This window comes from Mastacembelus armatus, chromosome 8 (assembly GCF_900324485.2).
Source record: "Mastacembelus armatus chromosome 8, fMasArm1.2, whole genome shotgun sequence".
Taxonomy (NCBI): domain Eukaryota; kingdom Metazoa; phylum Chordata; class Actinopteri; order Synbranchiformes; family Mastacembelidae; genus Mastacembelus; species Mastacembelus armatus.
Genome location: NC_046640.1, coordinates 11028585 through 11049848, shown reverse-complemented (window position 1 = coordinate 11049848; position 21264 = coordinate 11028585). Strand labels below are relative to the sequence as shown.

At 39.9% G+C, this 21264-nt stretch overlaps 1 protein-coding gene across 3 annotated transcripts in view; it reads left to right on the top strand.

The window, feature by feature from the left end:
* The window catches only part of znf385c (zinc finger protein 385C), a 105448-nt gene that overhangs the window by 7959 nt on the left and 76225 nt on the right, over positions 1 to 21264 (top strand). For 2 of the 3 annotated variants that reach the window (XM_026325370.1, XM_026325368.1), the window contains exon 1: positions 18291 to 18384. The exons of the other annotated variant lie outside the window; for it this stretch is intronic. In XM_026325370.1, coding sequence (XP_026181155.1) covers positions 18369 to 18384 — 16 coding nt within the window. In that variant the 5' untranslated portion in view covers positions 18291 to 18368. Of the gene's footprint in view, positions 1 to 18290; positions 18385 to 21264 lie in introns of those variants that run through there. 3 annotated transcript variants of the gene reach the window in all.

Genomic DNA, 21264 nt, shown 5'->3' with positions numbered 1-21264 from the left:
TTTAAAATCTCCTTATTCTGTATTGTGTTTCTTAATATGGACATGATTTGGAAACATTGAACTAGACTTTAACAGAAATTTCACATGCAGTGCTTTTTATTGTTAGTGTAATTGAGAAATTTCTGTTTTGTTTTATAGGCTTTAAGTAACATTTAGGTCATTATAACGCAAGCATTTTTAATGTATGGGCTTTTTACTTAGAAAAAATGTTTTGCTTATTGTGTCTTAATGTGGACAGGTTGGTACAGGATCTGCAACCCAGTGACGCCTCAGTGACTCTGTTCTAAGAAATAAGCCAGGAATCAAAACAAGGCACTCTTCTTTTTCAAAGCCAAATTGAACCACCAAAGTCTGTGGGAAATCAATAGCTAGAATCACTGTACTGAAAGAACACATTTTGGATTTTACTGATGTTTGTTGATGGCCAACTTGGAGAAAACAGACACAGAGCAAGACAACCTCAAGGATGTAGATAATCTCTCGTGCTCTCTTTCATTCTTTTCTACTTTGATACACCAGTAAATGCACACAAAAAAATCTTAATGTTGATTAATTATGCTAGAAAAATCAAAATGCTATTCATACAATGTAAAATATTCTTTTTTTCATATATCCCATAATTCCACATGTTTAAGAACAAGTACAGTCACACCCCTGGTTTTAACAGAGTAGTTTATTTCAAGAAATCCACTCACTTGATTTTGGACAGATAGATGAGAAAACCAATGCTAATTTTATATCTGTCTGGACGTACAATATAAACTAGATAGAAGGTAATCAGTGAGGTTTAAAGCTGATGGTGAGCAGATTTCTGGACAGACCCAGTCTAGCTGTTTCCTCCTGTTTCCAATGTTTGTGCTAAGCTAACTAACTTCTGGCTGTAGCTTGATATTTAATGCACAGATTGGAGAGTTGTATTGATCATTTCATGTAACTTTCTATCAGAAAGGGAATAAGTGCATTTTCCAAAAGCTCTGCTTTAGCAAAACTGTACTATTTTTCATGGAGATGTGACTGTGTTTTGTTTATATTGTACACTGGCATTTGAAACAACAAATATTATCCTCTTGCTGGGACACTTGTTGGAAGTCAGTCTGTCCCCATGGTGGCAGATAAAAACATTATAGTATAAGGAGACATTAAGATGAAATACCTTAAATGTCACTAGAGGTGGGATGTAGCTTTGAAAAGTGATGTTCTAGTAGAGTTGCATAATATTTGCATAACTCCAGCTAACATAAACATACACTTATTCACAAAATTAGAATTAAAAATACATTTAAATAGAAGCATAGCCCACGACCTGAATGTTGCAAAATATGACTATTTATGTAATTTCAAAAATCATCAAATGACAAATTTAATTTTTCCTTTCCTTGTCTGTTTTGCAATAGTGAGCATACAGGAACATCCTTTTTTTTTTTTTTTTTGCTGCATTTTAAAAGTTTGCTTAAAATCCTCTTGACAGCAAGATGGAAACATGTAGCAAGTGCAAGGGGTTTATTTAAAATTCTTAACACTGTGCTCAGTCATTGCCTCTGCTGCATCTCGACAGCTTGCCCACTTCACAGGCTTGTATCAGGGTACTCCTCCTTCACTGTAAACTTTTCTGTAGCAAATGAACACACAGCTCTCCTCAGGCAGGGACTCACATCTAAACCAAAAGCACCCTCTCAACGCTGCCTGCTTTGAGTTGCCGCTCACAAGGTGTGGAAAACACAGAGGGCAGCCCTGTTCCCTTCTGGGCTGGGACACAAGCAGCACACAGGAGCCTTTAGAGGAGTGAAGGCAGAAGGATGGGGATTGGTGGGAAGGATACACATTGGAGCTCTGTATTTCTGTATTTAACTTCCTTCTCCTGTGTTCCATCCAGTTTCTCTCCTGCCTTCAAAGTAGCTTGTGATTTTGGCGGCTGCTGTATTCCTGATTCCATGCTTGCTCTTACTTTCTGTTCTATGATCTCCCAAACCCAAAAGCTGTAGGAAGTTGATCCAGCTTCCTTAATACCAATGAGCTCAAGTCCATCTTCCACCATGAACATACATACAGTGCTTTATACCAGTGAGAGGAAGCCTGTCTTTCAAAGAGGAGAGTAATGGACCCTGAGGGCACTTCGCTGCTCTCATGTAAGCGTAGCCTTTGCTTTTCTACATTCCTAGAGAGGTGTTACGTAAATGACAGAAAATTCTCGATGGCCACTTTTTGTATGCTAAAAGGCTTCTCCCAGGTTGCCGTTTATGTTAATGACTCTAGTCAGGGTTTTAAAGTGCCTGGATGATGGGCAGCTGGCCTAGAAACGAAGGAGTGGCTCTAACCTTGGCCCACTTCAGGGAAATGCTCTGGTTTCTGACTAATAGAGTATGCCCTATTCTTTCTCCCACAACATGCACCCAAAATAGCTTTGGCATGCCCCATTAAGCAGAATTGTAATTGTTAACACGGCATACTTTGTCCTTGGCACACATTAACCAATTCATTTAAATGTCAATCCCAATTAAACACAGACCAAGGAGACAGTCGTTTTCACCACGTCTTAGTGCTGCAACCACAGCTGCTATTATCAGCTTTTAAGGGAGTTGGAGTGCAGTGTCTAATATTACAAGGTTTGATCTTATCTGATGGCTGACAGATCAATCAAGGAATCCACTAGTTATATAGATTAATAAAGGGTAACTATCGAGTATTAGTTTATTAGTCATGAGGATTAGTTGTACAATGTTATCTATGAGTCTAGTGTGGCTTTGTCAAGTCAAGAGAAAATAACCCGAGCGGTGTCACCAGGGTTATCTCAGCTAGGGGTCTGAAGACAGAAACCATGTCAGAAAGCAGAGGTGTCCATAGCATAGGGAGGTGTGAAAACTGATAAATGTTTAAATGTGGGGCTCAAGCACATATTTTTAGACATTCACAGGCAGGATGAGTTGTGTAAAGGATGAAACCTTGCGTACTCTCACCCTCACACACCTGACCAGTGAAGTTAGTGTGAATGTCAGATTGCTGGTTTTAGAAAATTACAAAAAATTGTTGGATGCAGCCATCTAAACCCATCCAACTCTGATATCAACATGGTATGGAGGTAGACATTCCCTGAGCTATTCATCTATCTAACAAGCACGTTCTGCTGAAGCATAACATCCCCTTTACAAATAGACTTTAGTGATTGTTCAGACTTTACGGGAATTTGAGGATCCAGACATTTTGTAGCTTTTTTAGCTGAACCACACTGGAGACTGAACGTGAGGAGCGTCTTAGCTTTACTTACATCAGTTTCAACCATGAAAATCTGTCTGTGGGGTAAATGTGGTCTGATACAGTACATGCCACTATGAGGTTTTCGGTCACAGGCTTCTGTAGTGCTTTGCTATTGGAAGGAGGTGCTCATAATTTTCCTGCAGTAACAGCACACAAGGCCTAGGGTGGATGTTTGTTTCCTAGTGTGTACAGTTCCTCCCTTCCTTCCTGTAACTCTCACCGCAGGCCTTACCCCAAGTGAAAACTTTCATGGTTGGCAACTCACTCTTTCATCCCTCCAGCCCTAACCTTCATAGTCTCCCCTGCTTCAGCCTGTAGGCTGCTCAGCTGTGCTGGGATACAAACCCATTTCCCCTGGAGAGCAATAAGCCTAGCATTAGATCCTGCACACAGTTGTGCCAGCCCAGGGTCCTGGCATGCAGTTGGCCATTGCTGCAAACAGAAGCCCACATTCACTAAATTCATTACCAGCACTACCGTACCAGATGGATGACAAACAGGAATGCTCGCAGGTCCAAATCACCTCCTGCAGCTGGGTGATAGAGTCCCACAGTGGTAAAAGGTGGGCAGGCGGTGATTGGAACCTACTGCGTCTGTTTTGCTGTAGCACTCCCATTAGCTGGCATGTAGGTCTTTAAGCAGTTAAAATTTTGAATTGTCATCATAGTCATTTGTTTCAGAGTACATTTGTATCGCGTTGTTGTTTTTGGTCCATCTTTTTCTCTTAGGGTCTAGCTGCTTGTTATGCACAATCTGATAATAGGTAATGCATCGGTGGCAGCCTGCCTAATGACTGAGATAGGTAGAGGTGCTCTACTGGCAAGCAAAGGTAGTGTTGTCATGGGGATGGTGTGTGTGGGCCACTCCACTCTACTGTAGTGAACCGGTGAGCAGTGCTTCACTGCCCACCACCAAAAAGTGCAAAATCTCTACCACACACATGCTTGCACATAGAAGTATCAACACTGAAGTACTAGCAGAGTGGATGAATCAGTGAGCTCTCTAGCATCTCAGAGATGAGGAGGAGGGGTTGTCTAGGTTGATCTAGTCACACAGCACAACAACAATGAATTGCAGTGTTGCCTCAGTTTTAATCAACATACTTAGGCTACAAATGACTCACTGATGGAAGAGTGCATCATTTGCATTACTGGTTGTTTGCTATTTTAATGCTAATGTGCTCTCTGGTGCCCACCTCCCTACTTGAACACACTCCATGATTCAGATTTTCTTTTTATAGCATCTCTTTTTCTGTGTCTGTCTCTCTTGTTCTGTCAACCCCTCCACCCACACACCTATCCCCCCTCCTTGTCCCACAGCCCCCATTTCTGTTTGCTGCCATGCTCCCATCTCTCCATCTCTCCCATTAAGACAGGAAATGAGGCAAGGTAGAGATGCAAATATCTTGGAACCTGGCTGCTCCCTGACTCATCACCCAGAGACAGAAACAAGGATGGAGTGAGCAGGAAAGGATGGAAAGGGTGGAGGAAGAGGTGCTGGGTCAAAGCGATTAGTCAGAAAAAAACAGTCGCACACAAAACCTCCGGTTGATGGGTGCACAATGGATAAACTGAGAAAGTGGGTATCACTGTGTGGAGGCAGAGTTTATTATCATGCAGTAAGATTTCTCTGGCAAAGTAGAAAACAAAGAGAGCATAAACCGCTGGACACTTTGAATTTGAATTATTTCTCTTTCACTATTCATCCTTATATCCGATGTCCAGCCTGCAGTGCTATTTCAGCAGGTTTAAGGGCTCATTCCTTTTCTTGCCATGTCTATCTCTAGCTGACTTGATTGTTTTGTGGATTATATAGGTTATTAAGTGCTCAGCAGTGGCAGCTTACCTGTTGACGTTTGCCAATGATTAGTATCAGACTCTTAGATTGTTTTTATGGTCAGTGGACTTCTGAAGAGAAGGGAATCATTGCGGTATTAAGGCTGTGCCTGAGCTTGTGCAATCATGTGTTGGTGACGGACGGGATGATAGGGAGGAAAAAGAATGTAATAAGTTCAGCAAAAGAGTGTGACATAAATCTGTATTTAATGCTGCAATTGCTGCAAAGCTGGCAGCGTACACACAGTCAGTATAATGCTGTCAGACGCAGCTCCACCAATTAGCTGTCGGTGGAACGCCATTCAGCACATTCACTGTGTGATTATGAGAAGCTGCTATCGCCATAGTGCTCAGTCAGAATTTAAAAAGCTTTGGTGTTGTATTCAGGAATGTTACTAGTCTCCTTCCCTATGAGCAGTGTTATGGAAATGAGGAAGGGTATTTGCTGTGTCTTCTTCACATTCATATCCAACTGTAAATGAAAGTTGAGATTTCAGTTACGCCAAATAAATTTCACTACAGTGAACTAAATCATATGTAAAGTGGATGCTGTGTTCAGGCCTTAGGATTAATCCTCTGCTAACCAGGAACATCTGGTATAAAATGTTATGTTAGTCCATCAATAGATGTTGCCATATTTGGCAAAATATGGCAACCATCCTAAAGTTACTGAGACAGTCCGGTGGGGTGCACTTTCTGACTGGTGACATTAACTTTCCTATAACTATGTTTTGTTATCCAGTCAATAAAAAGACAATGCAGCAGCTTGTGAAGACATTTATCCCAGCTGGGTGGCTGGCCCACAGACTTGACCAGTATGGCAATTTTGCTGTAATGGCATGGGAGGGGAAGGTGGCCAATGATTTGAAGAGAACACAGTGGAACCCTAATGAGTGTAATGATTATCTCTGGGGCCGGCTGAGCCATTTGCTCAAGTGAACTCTGGGTTTGCTGGATCTCCTGCACCACTGGTGCTGTTTGACAATCGATAGATGAATGTAGAGGGGAACATTCTTCTTTGTTCTTGTGGGAAAAATATGTATCATCCAGGCAAGAGCTGAAGGAAAAAGCACTATAATCTTTTTGCTGCAGAGTGTCCTGGGAACCCTATCTGTGTGTGTGTGTGTACATGCGTGCACATCTTTGCATGGTTACCTGTGCCGCGTAGACTGCAATACACTTTATCCCAAGTGTCAACTCCAGCCATGCCGCTGTACGCTCATACATTTGCTGGGAGGTCTTGCTCTCTCCGTCTCTGTCCTCTCTTTCTGTTTATCTGTTCTAATTTTAGTTCAATCTAATTGCTCTGTTGAGTGCTAACTAAAAGGCTAATTAGGCCAGTGATCTCTGGTTAAAGAGGAGAAGGAAAGATTGAGAGTATCTATTACAGTAAGAGTTCCATGCCAATTGGACTCCCACCTAGACCCTGACTTTGGCCTCATACATATTCATACAACCAAAATATCCCAGGACAAAGCTTGTTTCTTTCAAGGATCTGTTGGACTCGCTCTTTGATCTCTTTTTGCGCCTACACATTGAAATGTTAGCTCAGGAAGTGTCAATTTGTGTCTGTTGAAATTGCACTTTGCTGTGTAGTAACTCCCAGAGGAAATGGCCACTCGATCCAGGGAGATTTGTGCAGGATTATGTTCCACTGCAACATATACCATAAATGCAGTCATATTTAAATTTTCTTACTGTTGAGTGATACCTGTCCCCACTTTATAATCTGCATGGATGGTGTGTATGAAGTTTACGTGTGGACTAATTCCATTTTGCATTGATAAGTGCGTGACAGATTTATCCACTCACCACCTCACAATGAAAATGCCATACACAGTGTTTGCACTGATGTACTGATTATTGCAGAGGAATCTGAAGTGAAAACGTTCTTTTAAGTTGTACTTTTTATTTTTATGCATTTCGTTATTTTCAGTGAATGGTGTTCTTGCTTCCTCTGTCTCTCTGTAGGAGCAGCATGAGCGCATTAAGGCCTAGTTTATTAAACAAGTGAGCCTTTAAATTACAACAGACTGGCCTTGCATGCATGGGTGAGTGTCAAGGCCCTTTCCCCTCCACCTCCAGCAAAAAAACAAACACAAAGGGAGGGGTTGTGCTTGGCTGTCCTTTATTTTATGTCCATTTTCAGAGAGTTGCCTGATCTAACACCAGTGTTTTGTTTTTTTTAGGGTGATGTAAGGCTGATTTAAAACAATGTTGATGTACTAAGTAGTGCTTCCTCTCTTTTTTTCTGCTTTGTGTTTTGTTTCATTAGGTAAATCCTTCCTTTGTGGAGGGAAACACACAAATGTTTTTCTTTGGTTTGATTAAATTTGATTTTTACAAATGTTAAAGCCCATTTTCTGTCATTCATAATTCACTGTTTAAGGTCTTGTGCCTATTGTGTCTTGGTGTGTGTGGAAAGAAGATGTTTTTGTTTGCTTTTTCAGGAATGTAAATCCTTAGCATTGCTTAAACATATACTGCAAGTATTACATTCTCTTTGAACCCTCCAAACACAGAATTTGCCTGACTCTGTTGTGGGACTCGAACAAAGGAGAGCAAACAAACCACATTAATGCCAATCATTGGTTCATAAAAGTACGAAAACAACCAACCCACAACAGGTTTTGAATTCTCAGAAATGAGTTGAATCAGCAGTGTGTGACCCCTGTACACTGCTGTTTTCAGTTTTATAGTTTCATGAACTGGTAAATAAGACCTCTGTGTACCAGCATCTCAGTAGCATGTGGTATAAAATTGTAAGTTTCTCCAGTACCTACATCAAGACTATATTCTCCATATCTTTAAAATGTTCCAGCAGAGGAGTGTCACATCTCTGGGATACCATTTTTCAAATCCATGAGAAAGGTGTGTATTGGATCCTAATATTGGATACTATACCAACTTAAAACTGCCTCTGGATTCATCAGAGTAGATCTCTAATCGTGCTCCTAAACACATGTATCAATGTGGTAGGGCTGGGAAAGATTACAGCATCTGTGAAGGTCGTCTGACCTTCCTGGAGCTGGCAACAACTAAGGTGGGTTTTGGAGAACTTTCTTTAGACAGTCAAGTGTAGGTTGACTCAGAGTGTTTCTATCTAATTTGAAGAGAAGCAGAGGACTCAGGTGCAGAATTAGCGTGGGAGGAGAAGAACAAGCTCTCAGGTCTGCCCTGAACTCTCTTGACTCCCAGGGGTTGAGACCAGCAGTTTGGTGAATCCTCCAGCTCTGACACTGTGCTTTACTGATGCTGTATGTTCTGCCCTTAAGAAATCTGGTCCTATTTACACCTACTAGTGTATGAAAGAAATACTCTGAAGAAGAAGCTGGATATAAGGTTAAGTTTTTTTTTGTTTTGTTTCTTTTTTGTAGTGTATGTCGCACAACAAAAACGAATCAGTTTTTTCGCATTGCATTTTGTGTGTTTGTCTATAGTGGAACAGGTTGGGAATTGGAAAGCACTAAAGTCTAAACTTGGTCGCTGAAGTCCCATTTTTGTTTGTCTAGTGATAAACCAATCAGTCTGGTTTAGAAGTGAGCTAAATTTGGTTGAAAAGTGAAATTAATTGTTGTTCAGGTTAAATATAACTTCTGGCTGGAGTGCATTCCAGTGTGTATAAGATTGTATTAATTATACCTGCTTATTCCAAACCAGGGTCAAAGGGATCTGCTTGGAGCCTATCCCAACTGTCTTTAGGTGAACGGCAGGGGTACACCCTGGACTGGTCACCAGTCCCTACTTGAAATCAAGTAACCTAATTGTCCCAAACTTTACTGTGACATTTCTGATGTAACTTCACAACTCTGTGACCCTTCAGTGCTCTATTAGACTGATTCATTTGGATGGGACATCACTAGTATTTGTTTATTTAAGGAGAAGGTAAAACACCTTGCCCACTGCCATGCTGCCCGTCTTTCCTTGATATCTTTTCTGCACAAGGCCAGTCTTCCATCACATCAGCTCTTTAGCCTGTGGTGTTTGTAATGCAGAGCTGCTCTCATCACTGGCAGGCAAGAAAAATCCATTGTGAGAGAGAGCACTGGATGTCCTGACTAACTGTCCTCAATAAGGTTATGTGTCTGACATGTACAGTATATGACTCTGATTTGTCAGTGGCCATAACCTTGCCAGACTATATTTAGAAAAGCATAATGATATTGGACACCCTGTATATTAAGATGCTTTACACCATATTTTGTATATGCAAGGCTTCAAATGTCTTTTAGTGATTTTTTTTTTATATTATAACTGTATGAAACTATAATAATGTGATAATCTGACAATGTTGAAGGAACTGTCAGTGATGAAAAATTATCACCTAAATCTGAGAGCATTTATGTACATTAAGATGCAGCTCATTGTTTAGCTGTCTGACACACAACTTTAATGTTTTGGTTCACTCTTACTTCTGTAGTAAGTAATATCGTATACTATCTGATCAGCTACCTGATATCACGTAAACTACAGTGGATGAACATCAAAGCATCATAATCCAGACATGAGTTTTTATCAGAATAAATGCATCATAATGCAGACATTAGTACATATCAAAATAAAAGCATCATAATCCAGACATTTGTTTTTATTGAAATGAAAGCATCATAATCCAGACATTAGATTTTACTGAAATTATTGAAAGATACTCTGTTATTTTATCCACTCCAGTGTTTAGGTACATTGTATGTCTATATGCTAATGTCTGTTATGTTTGTTGTTTTCAAGTTGTGCCTTGCCAGATCCCTTCCATAATACAGCCAATTGTTTTTTTGACCTTTTTGTATTGTTGCTATTTTGAATTATGTGAAAGGACTGTTAATTGACTGGGGTCAGGCAGCCCCAGCTGAAGCCCTAAACCTCCATACTGAGGATGAAAATTTAAAGCCATGGATACATATTGGAATAGGTCCTGCAAAGGAAGCTGTCATGGATTTCCCAGAAAACTTGTGTGATAGATTATCACTAGCTTGAGGATGTGTGTATATATAGAGACAATTCATATAATAAAACCAGCAAAGCAAAAAAAATACCATCAGGCTCATGAGGGAAGTCAGCAGGATCACCACATCCGAATTATACTTTGGTTTGATCTGATTCTGCTACGTTCTCATACTGTAGAAACTATGAAATTGTTTGGAGTGACGCGCTCTTTATTTAATCCTTTCTGTCTGTGTGTCAGTGCATGTGAACTAAAAGCAGAATAATCCACCAGAAAATGCTTGGCTGTAGGGCGGCAGTTTGACAGTGTGGAGGAGTTGAGCAGCCACGTGGCACAGATGTTGATGGGTTGTAGGTGGAACAAATGTCCTAAATAAATGCTCCGCATTTTATCTCTTTCAAGGTATAGTCTGCAGGTGTGTCAGACAGCATTTACACAATGACCAATCATATACTGTATATAATAAAAACTGATTTTCTAGTATGCAGTTCCTCTTAGACATTTATGAGTAAAAATGATGACATAAGCCAATACAGTTTGCACTGTATGACACTATAGCAGGTGCCCTCCTCATTGACTGGCATGTTAATCAGATAGGATTAGACATCAAGTGAGTACAAATGCGATGGAAAATGATTTGAATTTCCTGCTAAGCCCCCACTGGCTTGTAATCCACTGCCCTTCACTTAGGAAAGTCATCCACGGGGTAAAGTGTGGGGTTTTTTTTTGTCCACGTGCAAGTGCAGTATGTGCCTTTGCATGAGTCTCATAATCCCTCCACACATGTACCAAATCCTAATCACTCATAGTCCTTCTTTAACACATCCAATGCCAAAGTTTATTCCAATCAGAGTGGCTTCATGCTAATTCGGGCCCCCCTGAAGAGACGTATTATTTTACAAGAATAGGAATGTTGCCAATGTATAGAAGGAGTAAGACAGAGACAGGGCAGGTCTTACTGGCTCAGTGCATCCACTTGCTGTTTTTTTTCTGTGATATCTAATCAACATGTTTGTTCCCCTTACGACATAGATGACCATGGTATAAGTAGGCCTACTGGAAAAGCAATAGATCAGTATCTCAAGAACAGTTTACCCTGACACCCATCACAATGTAAATAGAGCACTGGCTTTGGGACAGCTGTTTTTACTGTTTTCCTGTCACTCAGTTATCACACTGTCTCCAAACCTTCTGTAACACAACATAGTTGGAAAATCCCCACTGTCCCGTCCCACTTTGTTGCTTATTGCCCCTCTGCCACATAGTTGAGGTTACATTATCATCCTGGTTCACAGATGGTCAATAACCTGCACAGAGGGGACTAAAATCCTGTTAGTGGATGAGGGAAAGGTAAAATGTCTCCTGCATGTCCCAGTTCATGAAAAGGCTTTGTGGCCAGTCATCAATGTGCTTTTGAGCACAATAGCTAAATCCTCAGCTATGTAATGGAAGCTGTATCTGACAATTAAAGATTGCACTGGAATAGTTTGACATTTCGGGAAATGCACTTATTTGCTTTCAAGCAGAGAATAAAATGAGACGATTGATGACACTCTTGTATCTTAGAATAGCTTCGCTGACTATGTTCATCTGCATCAATGAAGCGTATTATACAGGAATATGTTATATGTTGTATGTTTAATTTATACAAAAACTGAAGTGTGGGTACACTGGGATCTGTTGCCAGGCAACCAGCAAAACCTCCAGAGAGTTGCAGGTCCCATTGTGCAGCACTTAACCCCCTTTAAAACAGTGAATTCTTTTTGGGTTTTGTACTAATTAAACAACTTGTGAAGTTAGTGAGCTTTAGTATTTCTAAAGTTTATGAGGAACTTGAGACAAACACATTTTTGACCGTATCCCCAGTGATACATCCATGCAGATAGTTTTGTTTTTATGTCATCAGGTTTTGAGATCTCCTGCTCTAAGACTACCTGAATGCAGTGAAGGTAAAAATAATTTCTTTTGTGAGGCTTACAGTATTTAAAACTGAATTCAAAAAATTCACCTGTGTCTTTGCAGAAACAACGTCCTTGTTACTTGGAAAAATTCACAGATCACAGTGTGAATCATTGTGGACACACTTTCTGTAAAAAAAACAATATATATATATATATATATATATATATTGCTTTTAAATTTTTAATAATTTTGAATACTCCGCCCATCACAAAAGACTTTTTTTGTACTTTGGGTTCCTTTAATAGGAATTTGTATAATTGTTGAGAAACTGTGTTGCTCAAAAAAAGTGCACTGTTGACTTTCTTTGGTAAATGAAAGATTTATCTACATGCCCAGATACTCATCTTACTGCAGTATTTCCAGGCTGGCAGTGTGTATTTGACTACGTCTGTGTGTGTGTGTGTGTGTGTGTGTGTGTGTGTGTGTGTACGCACGCAACTATGAGCACAAAGAGTCTCGAAACACACACACACAAACACACACATATCCCTCATGAATATAGATAGTAGGGTCATTTGAAATAAGTGTTGTCCATGTGACAAGCAGAGTGACTGTCCTCCGTGGAGAGGGGTAATTCTCTTTCACGCATCATTAACCCTCCTCATCTCCACATCTGTGTGTCTATGTGTGTGCGTGTGTACATGCGAGCTCAGCATCTGCCGTAGCCAATCAAAGCTGCTCATCAGTCCTGGACCACTCCAACTCCACATCATTGTACAATGGCATCTTATTTCTATCTCATCTCTGCGCCGAGACCAGCTCTCATTTCTTCATTCTTCTTTCCCTCTTTATGTTGTTTTCTTCCAGCTCTCACCCACCATTCTTCTTAGTGATGGAGAGACACAATCGGAGTCACTCCTGTTTTTAGCTGACAGTCCATTTGGTGTTGGAAAAGTGATTTCATCTCTCTGCCCTCATTCAGCAACCTCGGCTGCTGTTATCATTTGTAGTGCAAAATAGGTTGTAATGGCTGCACATTTCCATTCGCCTACCTGGGGTAATAATTGAACGAGTTCATGAGTAATGGGGTGATAATGGCATAATTGGTTGAAGAATTAGTGTGTGCCCTCTGTCCATGGACAGAGCATTTGTGGGCCAGGTAGCTACAGTGAAAATGTAGAAATCTTTTTGCTTCATTTTGACTGTTGAGGTGCTGAAACTACCTTCTTCACACTTTTCCCATTTATCATCATCATCATCACAGTGATTACTTTGACAGCCACAGTCATCATAATCATTAGTCTGTTAGTTATGTATCAGTAGTCACCCACCATAACCTCTCCCTGTCCTGCCTCTGTGATCTACATAATTCTACTGGTCACCTTGGATGAATATGAATATTAATGAAGGGATTACACTGCAGGAGCTGCTTGATGAATCAGAAAAAAACCTTTAGAGCCACTTTCAGAGTCGTTATTATAATATCCTTAAAACATTTAACATCTTAAGTTTCTTCAAGACCTCTGTTCTTGTCATGGTGGGAAAATTTCTGAAACAATATGGCCAAATCCCTCAATTTTTCTATACACTGTTAACTGCAAGCAGCTGCTACATCACCAAGTACAACTACATATTTTGTGTAGATGTGCTGTGCCACTTTCTGGTGTGACCTGGCCTTGTGACCTGGTTTCTAAAGACAACCAGTTAGAAATCTGTCGATTAATTACTAAATCAAAACAGATATCAAGTCCAATTAAAAGTTCACATTTGTCCTCATTAAAGCTGCAGTGTGCAGTTTTTATGGATTAACATTTGTTTCAAAGAACTAGTAAAAATAGCCTGTTGCTGGATACTGAATTGTGGGAAGGATGATATGTACTTTATGCCCAACTTATCCAATAAAGTAAGAAATGAGATGCTTTTAATGGGTTTCTACAGGGCATTGACTTATAATGACTGTATTGTTATGAATTTCACAATTTTTGCTATCTTCTCACTTAAATTAAATTACACCATCTGTAGTGCACTAATGTTTGATATTAGATAAGAGACAAACATACAGTATCAATATCGCACTAGTTGTTATTCCACCCAGGCTGGGATAGATGGATAAGCTCCAGGGTTTGCTGTTGTCTCAGAGAGACAGATTGAACTGAAGTCCCTTTAACTCACTTTCTTATCTTTATGTTTGCCTGTTTTTTTTTTTTTTTTGTTGTTTTTGATTTTGTTAAATCATACTCATGATCCAATCAACAAGAGTAATCCCAGGCTAACTTTCAAAGTAAGAGTGCATCCATATATCACACAGCACCTAAATATAGTGCTAATGTGACACCCAGTGCCATTCTCACTTGTCACCAGTGTATCTACTGATCCATCACACTATTCAAAGAGTGTATTCTGTTTGATAACCAGCGTAGAACAGCAACAACAGCTTATCATTATGTCACTGACCCAATGATGTGTTAAATGTCTGTTAGCCAGGCCGCCAGGTTGGGGAGGTTACACTGAAAATATATCCCATCACAAATGACTGTTACTTTGCTGCTATATGGCTGAAGTTGTAATCAGTAGAATACAGCAAACAAATAGTATTTTGATTGTGTAGTATAATCAGTTACATGATATTGGCATTTTATAATTTGGGTTTAAAAATGCAATAAAAAGCATTTCACTGGCAATGTTTTCTATTAAACTCACAGAAGGACTTTGATTACTGTATAGTGTAGTAATCAGTGTTGTGTTACGGCAGGAACCTTAAAGGGAAATTCTGTCACTTTTTTAAACCTGGATCCTCTCATTTTGCATCACCATTCTGATTATCCTGATGTCCTACTTAGTAGCATTTGTACTTGCTGCAAGTACAAATGCTACTTGCAGCAATCAGAGCCTTTATGCTACATTTTGTAATTCCTGCTTGTCTTTGTTAAAACAGAATTATGCTAATTATGACAAGATAATAAAAAGATATTTATTATTTCTCCTGATTAAAAAGATATTTATTATTTCTCCTGATGAGCAGTTGTTACACTTTTTTGGACTCAGCAATCTGAATCTCAATCTAAATCTCATCAAGGTGTCCAGTAAAATACAATGCCTTATCCAGTAGCTGGAAGGGTTATAATAATAACTCCAATAAAAAGTTTGAAATTTCCCTCCAGCAGATTTTGGGCACTTTAGGACATAAAATCTGAATGAAAATTACTTTAAACTGATCTTATTTAAATAAAAAAAAAATGTGTCTGTGGAAATGTATGCCATAACTTACAAATGCTCTCTTATTTATCGGACTGCCTGATTTCCTTCTGTACCACATTTTGCTTTATACACAGCAGCAGAAAACCTGCCACTTTTTTCAAATTTAAATATCTGTTAATATAACCAAATATAATTTTATATTTTAAATATTTTATTGTTTAATAACCCTTTCTATACCTACCTCTACTATATACACACTCCTGTTCTTTCTAAATAATTTCAGGAATAGTAGGTCCTGTATATTTGTACTCTCATGTATTTGCTCCTCATCACCTCCTGGGCTTTTCTCAAAGTTGATCCTTTGCTTCTAAATCAGTCCAGTCATTTATTCCTTCGTAGCGATTTAGTGTGTGATCTATCAGCACCAGTTGGCTCTGTCACTACCACTAAGACAGTGACAGAGCGAGCCCTTGTTCCTAGCTGTTATCCCAAAATACATTAGGAAACAGATACATAACCAACAGTGAATTGTCTGCACTGTCATAAAGAGCATGCAAATTCTGTTTACTGCCAAGTGGTGAATAATTGATGTGGTGATAAAACTATTCCTACTAGAGTCATTGCAGCAGTTATGGATGTTGAGGAGGCAACAGCAGAATGTTTTTTTATTAATAGCCCCGTAATTGTGAGTGGCAACCTGATTGATTCACTTCACATCCTGTGCGAGCAACTGACGACACACAGACATTATCACACGTCATACACAATCATGCAAATGTGTGCTTTCTCGTACATACTCATTTTATCACACGTCCTGAGTGTTAAAACAGTTTGCTATATAATTAGCCTAGTTTAACAGTGTTAATAGGTTCCTCGGGGTCTGTTATGTTCTGATAGAAAAGAGAAAGACATTGCAAAGAGGGAGGGGTGAGGGCTTATTTGCTGGTGTGTGTAGGTGTGTGTTGTTACGTATGGTGTTTATATCATTTCTTTACCCACACACACATGCTGCAGCATTTCTCCTCATGAGACTCCCTTGACCTTTTCGCATCAACCAGGAAACTGTCCACATACTGAAAGGGCCCAGGATGGAGAAGTGAAGGGTAAAACATGATGTTTAGTCGTTCAGAGACAGATTTAGTCACAGTGAAGGGAGGAATATTAAGGGGACAACTTAATTGGCTCACAGAGTTCAAAGGTCCAGCCAATTTTTTTTTTTTTTTTTTTTTTAAAGCATTATGGCAGTTTGGTTTTCTATAGACATCACATGAAGGACTTGAACAAAGTGTCTACTGTGTTTATTGTGCATGTTTGTGTGTGTTAGAAAAGAAGTCTGTGTGTGTTGCTGTAATTGCAATCCATCAATCATTGCACAACCACAGTGTCTCCCAGACTGGCTGGGTTTCTCTGCACTAAAAGATTGCATGTGATCCAGATATTGCATAGAGGTTACTGCAGACTGATTTATGAGCGTGAATGTGTAAATGCGTCGGTTCATTTGTCTGTTTTGCTGTGCCTGCTCACATTAGTTTGTCAAGTCTGACCATGCTTATGGCCTTTTCTGGAAAGCCTCCAAGCACAGAATGCATCTGTAGTCTTTATGTCAAAGCATCACAGGGTTAACAAAGCAGCAGACTCTCATCAAAAACTTGCCGTGGATGAAACTCCAGATTACAGAAGTCAGTCCAGTGTCATTCACCCTCCACCCACACTCCCACTGCTCTCCATCACTGCCTTTCGGAGCCTCTGCAGGGGCAGCAAAGTGCAGCCTCGCTCCAATTGCTCCGACTGTGTTGATCACAGCAAGGGTTGGGCACAGGCTCCACCACATGCTCCGATACGACCATAGACTTGATTATAATTTCTTCCATGCATATGCAGCAGATACACATTGGCACTTCAAATATGTGGCACTTTCTCTTGATTGGCATAAGCATAAAACAAACTGTAGCGTTTTTGATGGTATGTTCAGTCACTTAGATAATACTTCTCCCAAACAGATTAGCTATGTTGAGTAATGACTGTTTTGTTCTCTAAAATGGAAATCTAAAAAAAGAACTTGAATATTTCTTTGCTAATGCTAATTCATTGCTGAGATCAAATAGCTTAATTTTGCAGTCTGTGTCTGCCATCAGCCAATTTTTCACACTTGAAATGAAATATATTCCTTTACTAAGAACTTGACAAACGTTCTAGATTAAGCAAACCTAGATTAGATTAAATTAGGTGAAATCACAGATCCCAACATGGCAAAGCCTCATGATCAAAGAGCTGTAATGCGGGCAAAAATTACTGTGAGTGGCAGACAGCTCCATCTGAGTAATGGCAGGGAGATGCATAGTCTGAGAGCCATTTGTGTGTCTTTTCAGTAGGTGAGATGCTTTGTAATATACAGTACAATGTGCTGTGTGCGCTCAATTGCAGTGGCTGGTATTGATGTGTTTATGCAAAAACAGAAAATGAACTCAACTGGCACTGTATATGTCACTAGCATTACTCTGTCAACTGGTAACACTGTGAAAAGGTCATTTATAAAACACATAATAGCTTGCAAAAAGATAAAGACTCCTTATTTTTAAGGACTAGTCATATTTCTGAGCACAATTTGAATTGGATTGTTAAACGTGTCTCAGGGTAAGACTATTCAAGACAGTAACGGCACTGCATTTTTTTCTTTTGTTTGCTTACATATATAATGATATTGTCAGATTCAACATCCATCTGACTTAAAGCAATTGAATACTATTTGTGGCTCTGGTTTACACATGTTTTTGTTTGAGTGTAGATAGTTTGAAGTATATGTACAGTAAACCACGTACTTGTATGTATCTTGCCTCCTTCCATATAGTGTATTTAAAGATTCCCTGTCCTCTTTTCTCATGTCTTCTTTCTACTTGTCCTTGTATAGCAACATAAATATCGAGCACTTGCAGTTCCAGGAAGGTATTCCTTCCTCTTGTTGGAGCTGGCACTGAGAGTGTGAAGGGGACAGCTTATTGGCAAGGACAGCTTGCATGCCTGTATCAACACCACAGCAGATCCCTGGGTAATGTGTTTGGATACTCACTTTTAGATACCACAACACACACAAACACACAGACAGACAACACAGCCGAAACACACTCAACTTATCCACATGCTGAAACAGCATTTCAGGAGCAGCAGAAGTGCTATATCTGCCTTTATTGGGACAGCTCTGCCTTTGGACTTTTCTCTGAGACTGGTGATGGTGTGTGCGAATGTGCATATGTTCAGGTTTGTGGATTTTGTTTAATTTTAAATCACAGCCATTTCTCTTCCTTTCTTAAATACTCCACATTTGATGCGAGATGCTTAGAGTCGAACTTGCTTGAGTGGTTGTCTGCTTATGCGTTGCATAAATACCTACCTCACTAAATTACATTTGTGTACAGTGGAGCAGGCAATTTGTCAGTGTGTCTAACAGCATATGAGGGAGACTGACTCAGCTCTCCGCATCTAATGAATTTCCTCCTACAGAACTAATGTCATTAACGACAGGTAGGGATGAGGCTAATGCAATCAAATGCTTATAGTAATTACAACTCTCCCCAGCCGGGCTCAGATACTCCGCAGCCATGAAAAGAAGCAGCTCATTATGACTGCTTGTAACCATTACAGCTCTGGCATCAGCAAAGCAGTCTCTTTCCTTGAAAGTGCCTACAGGAACATCTAGTGACACGTAATACACAGGAAATGTAACAGGTTGAATCTGGCAGCTCAAAACCTAGAAATGGGGTATATTGGGGGGGGGGTGACAGTATCCTTCAGTCGCTTTTCAACATCTTACTCTCGCTCCCTGAAAGTGTTTACAACATGCTTGCAGCACATCAAGCTGAAAGGAGAAGGAGGAGCAACTGTGTCTGTATGCTGATTTCTGACCTGTTAAAAGGAATTGTGTTGGCAGGTTTGATGCAAGTATTACATAGGCTGGGCCATATTAAAATAAATGATGTCTCAAATAGGCTCATGCTGATAATTGAAGTAACATTTTAAAGATGAGTTTGAGAATATTACATCATGAAACCTTTAAGGTAAGGGTGTCACCACAGTTTGCAGTAGAAAACCATTACAGTGACAGGTTTTTAAAGCTGACGTGACAGATTTAAAGCAGAGCACTGACAGAGCACTGAGGACGAACCTGATTGTATTAATGTCACGACAGCAGGAGCCCTAACTTTCTCTTCTCCTCTCTGCCAGCTGAGGTATCTGAATCTGTTTTCGTCAAGCTTGTCTAAATAGCCTGTGGTCAAAACTGAATGGATTCCTTAGTCATACACGGGTGACACAAAGCTGTCTGCTCTACACATCATCTTTGCTCTTTGAACAGAAACAGACCAAAACCTATTCCTAGCCACAGATGCCAGCTGATTCACTGTGGTGTACTTTTTTATTTAAGGATGTAGAATAATCTACCCACATAAAAAAATATTAGTGGGAAAAATATGTTTTGCATGGATGGAGGTTTGTCTTTGTGTGATGATGCTATGTGTTTTTGTGCATGCCCCACCTGTGCCTAACTTCCATCCTTCCTCTTCTTTTCTATCCTCAAAGCAGTCTGCTACCTCCCATTTCAACCACTCATGCTATACAGAGTGGAGCTGCCACTCTGTTGTCTGCATAACACATGCACTACCTGTTTGTCACACAAGCTGTGTGGGAAAATTACATGGCTCTGGCGCTGGTGTGTAGGCGCTTGTATGGGCCCTGCAGATAACTACTGAAGCGTATAAGACAATAATTGCACTTGTGTTTAGAGGAGGTGAGTTGAAAGAGGCACATCGTTCTCACTTAGCCTCTTTTTTTCCTCATTTTTAAATATATACAGGATTAAAGTCTTATCTAAAAGCATCTATATTTCTTGCACAATCTGTGTCCACGCAGCTCTGAATTAATCATGTTCCACAGACATCTGAAAGGAAACACTGCATCTTCTAAATCAGATACCAATGGCTGTGCATTTCTCTAATTTATAGTTGAAGTGAATAAAAAGTTACTGGCAAGGCATAGAGTAAAAGTGAGTGAAGGGGAAGCTAACACTAGTCAGTGCTTGTTTCAGCCAGCAGTGGCGATTGTCCTTGATGCCACCAACAGATGCCTCCTGGGATAAAACTGGCATCTACTTAAGAAATTAGTTGGATTTATTACCAGTTGAGAACAAATTCTTCAACACGTTTTTCAAATAAACTAGCAAGAGGTTGTACCTGAGTCTTGTTGTAAAATAAACACCTCACACATAGGCCTTTGGACAAATTACTGTCCAAATTGTTTGCCCTGCAGGGTGAAAGAATAAAGACTCGTGTATGTGTGTGTCTGTGTGTGTGTGTGTGTGTGTGTGTGTGTGTGCAGCTGGTTCACAGTCCCTCATCTCTGTGTGGATGTTGTGACTGTGGCTGAGCCTGGGTTTGTCCCATGTCTAAGTATATCCAGTGTTGTATGGAACCTCTCCCAGTGTCTGTGGTTACTCTTGTTGGGCAGTTCCCCAGTTGAGTTTGTGGCGAAATGTGAGAATATGGGTCTGTTTTCCTGTATGGGCTAACTTTAGCACACTTCAGGCAGACAGATGTTTGGATAGTAGTGCAAAAATTGGACTAGGCTGTTTTTGTGGCTGAAAAATGAATAGGGCCACACTGGATAGAGTCCTTATATTCAGCTCAGTGGTTGTGTGCCTTCTTAGAATTGTAAAACCTGGTGTTTGGCATTGAATTCTCCTGCTAGGCTTGATTGGGTGCATGACACACACAGGAAGTCCAATGAAAAATGTAATTTAATAATTAGACAGTAGAAATAGGCAACAAACAAAGCAAAATTCTGGGACAAAGCCAAAATGTTTTGAACTGCAGTTTGAGTGAAGGTTCTTGGGTGAGATAAATGCCTGAGGTATTTAATAAAGAAGGATGCATTCCAAAGAACACAATTTCCATCTATCTTTGTTTTTTACAATCAGCAAATCATACAAATTAGATGCAGATGAGCAGAAGGCATTGGAAAAATAAAGGTTGTGGACCACTGTTTTGTAATACTCATGCTCTCCACCATATACACCTACTATATCCGTAGATGTCCGTGTCTCTGAAATCTGCAATTACTCCAAACAAAATCAAAATTCATATCCTT